We start from the raw sequence: 5,154 nt of genomic DNA, 5'->3' as shown, positions 1-5,154 counted from the left end.
TTTGGAAACATTTATGAACCCTCGCCACCATAAAGCACTCAATGGGTCGGTTTCCCAAGCGATCGTGCCTTTATGGCCCGGCGATGCAATCAAATCAGTGCGCATCCCTATTGCGAAATGTCCAGCGTACCATCATCATAACAACAACCGCCGACATTCCATTGCGGGGCCAAAACATCGCAGCAAAGCGAGTTTATGGCATCGGCAATGTGTGTGAAGTGAAAGAAAAATCTCCGTTTCCTCCCCGTTTTATGGCGGGTTCTCTCACAAATTTAAAAAAAAATACACACACGTGGGTCTTGTAGGCTTGCAAAATACAAAAATAGGGGAACGTACAGCTATTGAGTGCCGTAAGATCGACGAACGGTCGTCATCAAATAAGGCTCGTTTTTAAAGAAGGGGAAATGCACACGCGCGATGATCATCATCGATCACGATGATTGTTTTCGTTTCGAGCCCGTGCATTTCTCTCTTCTGACGAAACCCCGGCAGAAGAGAGTGTACGAGGCGGGGGCGCCTTCGGCTTGTGAGTTCCATTCTGCACTTGAACTTCGCTCAAACAGTCATTGATCGCGTTCCGAGAACCGCGAGCGCACCGGCACTCTTTCTCTCGGTTCGCTCGCGGTACGTTTCCCTCTCTTCTCTCTCGCCGCCGTCGGTGAGTTCCCGTTGTGTCGGTTGGGGCGCGTGCGATCGACGCCACGATCGCCAGTACAGTTGCGTCCGTCAGTCCGGTATGGCTCGTCGACCGAAACGGTCGTCGCTCGTGCTAGCGATAGCGTTGGTTTGGGCCACGTTGGTACACTATCGGTGTTTGGCACATAGCAGCACCAGTTCGGCTCAGCAACCGAGAAACAGTGCCGAGGCCGATCTGGAGGCGGCCGAGAGTAACAACCACCATCGGGCGCTGCTGAATCTGCCCAAGTTCGGTGATCGCTTGTCGCCGCGTGTTGGGCCCGGGCCCGCTCCGGGTGTGTCGGTACCGTCGGTGGCAGTGAGTCCTCCGAAAAGGCAAGCGCGAGGTCAGTTCCTGGGACGCGCCTCTGGTCCATCGGGTGGCCTGGTGCACTCCCCGATCCAGTCGAACGACAATGACATCAAGCGAAGTGACGTGATGGTGGTGAGCTCGCGAAGTGCTACCGGTGCACGGGGTGGAGTGTCGCAGGACCTCGCGCACGAGGAAGTGGAAGAGGAAGTGGAGGAGGAGGAAGAAGATGCCGAAGAAGAGCCTGTGAACCTCGAAGAGGACGAGCAGGTTGAGGACGTGCAGGCGAGTGTAGGGCACGCGGATTCGTCCAATGGCCGCCATGCGGGAGGTGTCGGTGTCGGTGTTGGTGCGGGTGACTATTACGCGGAAGCGGCCGTCCACGAGGGTAGTGCCGTTGGTGAGGGTGTGCGAGGGGAGAGTGTGGTGCAGGCGGAAGACACCAGCGTCAGCATCAACAATGCGTCTTCCGCGCAGGCGCATCGGCTCGAGATGTCGACCGAGTTCTTCGTAGTGCCATCGACGGCGGCGTCTGCCGCGTCCCGTTCCACTACCGTTCGTCCGGGTGGCGTCATCCTGGCGGCGCGGAACCCTCCCTCGCCCCCGCTGCTGGTTGCTGGACCCCGCGCTACCGCCACCCCTCCGACGATCGTGTCGACGGGAGCGGCAGCGGCCGGGGCGGGCTACGCGAGCGGCCTGCGTAAGGAACCGTGGGTCGTGCCGGTGTTGGTACTGGCCTCGCTGTCCATGCTCATGATGGCCGCGTTCGAAGTGTTCGTGCTGTGCAAGGCGTGGCGCACGTCCCCCAGCCGCCGACATCTCTTCCTCGGCCAGATGCTGCTGCTGGGACTGTTTGCCTGATCTGGGCTGGCCGCGGTACTCACCGTCAACCCGACGGTCCTATCCTGCGCCACCATGCGCTTCGGAGCCGGCGTTGCGTTCGCGCTGGTCTTCGCCTCACTGCTCGTCAAGTGTGTGTTCCTCATCAGCCTGAACGGCGGCGTTTACCTTCCGGCGCCCTACCAGGGCCTACTGCTCCTGTTCGCCGTCCTCATCCAGGTGGCCGTCGGTGGTCAGTGGCTGCTGACATCGCCTCCCAGCGTCGACAGCGTCTCCGTGGCCGCGGGTCCAGTCGCAGGAGTGGGCCAGGCTCCAGGTTCTGCCATCTCGAGCCGCTATCACCTCCTGCTGGCCGCGGGCGACCTCTCGACGGCCCATCCCAACAGCGCCACCATCACCACCACCACCACCATCCCCCTCTGCCACACGCCCTTCTCGGAGCTGCTGCTCTCGCTCATCTACATCGTCTTCCTGATCGTGTTCGTTGCCATCCTGGCGATCAAATCGCGCGGCATCCGCGACAACTACCGCGAGGCGACGTACATCGGGCTCGCGATCGGGGGAATCATCCCGATCTGGCTCGGCTGGACCCTGTGCGGGCTGGCCGTCGCCGACCGGCACCGGGACGCCTGCCTCGCGTTCGGCCTCGTCGCCACCTCGTCCACCGTGTTCCTGGTGATGTTCATGCCCAAGGGTCGCCAGCTGGCCGCCATGGGCAAGGAGGGTCTGTACGTGGAGGATCGCGAGGAGCGCTTCAGCTCGCTTAGCCGGGCCGGCTCCGGCTACTCGCCCTCCTTCTTCCACTTCAAGCCCATCAAGTACGGCGTCATGGGACCGTCGCCCACGCTCCAGACCGCCAGCGGCCAGATGGTCGGGACGGCCACCACCACCACCAAGCACCAGGCCGTCGCAACGCTTGGCGGAGGTAAGTTCCCCGCTGCTCCGAAGTCCCGCCTGCCGAACCTTCTTCGTGTCCTCCCAAAGTGTCACCTCCGGATGAGGTCATCCGCGTTTGCGTCGAAGGTTTTACTTTCGTTACGTTCCTCTCCTACGTACCAGAACCAAGCTGTTGTACAGTTCCAACCAGTGTTATTGTGTGCAAATTCGAGGTTTTTGTTAGGTTAGATACAAGAAGGGTGCGATCACAGCGAACTTGACTCAACCTTCATGTGTGAATGTGCGTGTTTGTGTTCGATTGTTTGTGTGTGCATATACAGGTTTTGGATCTTACAATAATCGATTAACTTTTCGTTCCCTTTTCTTTCGCAAAGTCGAGCCAAATTCTGGCGCTGCGGATTTGGCAAAAATCTGGTCCATGCTGCTTGTTAGTTCACACTTTACCTTCGTGCCTGTATATTTGCTTGTGCGGGAGTTTGTGTGTATGTGTGTCTGGAGTGTGTGTCGTGTACGGTTTTACATTATGATCAAACGCCTGTTGGCGAACCTTTGCTTGATCTCGCAGAAACTGTTTATCGTCCCTCTTTTTTCTTCTTTCTTTTACCTTTCGCACTGCAATCAACCGTATGAGTAAATCTGCTTGAGTAGCGTGGGACATTGATGTTGAAAGGAGATGCACCCGGGCGCGCAGAGTCGTGAAAGTGCATCTGCTGATCCGATGCATAATGAGCTGGAAAATAATTTCTCCGCGACGCTCTCACTTCCCATTAGCGAGATGTTTAGTGTGACGTAGAGAGGATAGGCCTTCAGAGGTCATATCAAATGAGTGATAATAGGTGTTTTATTAAACTTTTTGAAAATATTCATAGCAAACGAATTGGGACATAAATAAAATCATACGTATGAACGCAAGCAAATATTTTCCAACCGCTTTAACCAATTTGGAGCTCGGAAATACAAAAATATCTGAATGAAGATGCTTTTCATCGTTCGGTAATTGGTTTTGTCTTCGATATAAATCAAAATAATTTGATATTCTCACTCGCCGCAAGTGAAAGATCCACTGAAGATCCTTCCCGCTAATGGCGATCTTTACTCCTTGCAAAAGCCTAATCCTACCAAAGAGAACTAAGATTATACCACCTTTGCGCGAAGGATGAAAGCAGAAAATTGCAATTAAAAGGTTTTAACCGCCCAGTGTTTCTTCCATTTTTGGCGCGATGTCGGATTCGGGTCGGACTCCTCAAGGATGCCCGAGAAGGATGCGCAAAGAAGCTGATGTTTTCTTGCCCATGGTTGAGAATTTTATTGGCAACCGGCAGCGAACGATTCAGTTAAGTTTCGGCGCAGACACAAAACGAGCTGCAAAAGGGGATTGACAAAACAAAAAAGACACAAAAAGGAAGAGCACAAAAGAGCAAGAACGAAAAAGGGAAACAAAAACTAAAACACTTTGCAGTAACATTTGCGGATGATAAAAGCGGGTGACTCCACACTCGGGAAGGGGAAGGACTCTGGGCTTTCGGAAGGGTTGGCTGATCGCCGAGGACAAGCGATCCGAAAAGGATCGAACATGAAGCATAACGAAAAATACGCCCGAAATGAGATACAGCCGCGCGCGAAGCATGATCTTCTTGGCGAACGCGAATTCAGGTATCTTCCCGGCGTTACACAGGCGAAAAAAAAGGCAACAGAAACAATAAATGATTCAACATTTAAACGCTGCAAGTAACGGAGGAGGGAAATATTAAGCGCTGGAGTGGGCGTTTTCCCTCGGAAATGGTGAATGAGTTAACAATTCTTCGAATAACATAAAACTGGAAATTCAATCTCGCCATCGCCACGTTTTGCGAAAGATAAGGATGTCGACTCGGTGGGGACGACTGCGTAGCGTTTGGTCGTTAATGTGGGGAGAAAACTTTCAAGCCATGATTCCCAGGCGAAAGGAGTCAGCCGATGGTCCTCCGAGGCTCGTAAAGTGGTAAATATAGGAGGATCGCCTTTGATCGCCGGTTCACGGACGGACAGATTGGTCAATTTATGGTTGAAAATTATTAATTTGATTTTCGAACCAAACCAAGATCTGAATTATGACGTTAGAATTTCCATGCTTTTACACTTGTTTCAGTGCTGATCGCCTCCATTGATTTGCAAACTTGTAGATTTCCGATGTAAAGCTTTTATTTTAATTCATATTTTTCGATGCCGAACGATTTGGGTTTCTTTCTTCCTTCTGCGATCCGATCGCCTCCGTTCTCGCCTAGCGCTTTCATAATTTCCACATGCGGCCTTCCCTAAAAACCCAAATGCGCCTTTTTCTTTCTACCCGTTCGACACATTAGTTCCTCGCATTTCCCTTCCCGACTGAAATTAAACGCTTTCTTCGCATTCCGCGCGACGGAGAAAAACCGCCGCGATGGAGAAAACAAAAA

At 53.4% G+C, this 5,154-nt stretch overlaps 1 protein-coding gene across 1 annotated transcript; it reads left to right on the top strand.

Annotated features, from left to right (window-relative positions):
* The first annotated feature begins 736 nt into the window (after positions 1-736).
* On the top strand, positions 737-4,897 carry LOC131267369 (uncharacterized). The gene is given in 2 exon segments (XM_058270237.1): positions 737-2,750; positions 4,851-4,897. Coding segments are annotated over 2 exon segments (2,061 nt in total).
* Positions 4,898-5,154: the final 257 nt, after the last annotated feature.

This window comes from Anopheles coustani, chromosome 3 (genome assembly GCF_943734705.1).
Source record: "Anopheles coustani chromosome 3, idAnoCousDA_361_x.2, whole genome shotgun sequence".
NCBI classification, from domain to species: Eukaryota; Metazoa; Arthropoda; class Insecta; order Diptera; family Culicidae; genus Anopheles; species Anopheles coustani.
The sequence above is the reverse complement of the archived record's forward strand: the minus strand, read 5'-3'. Positions and strand labels throughout refer to the sequence as shown.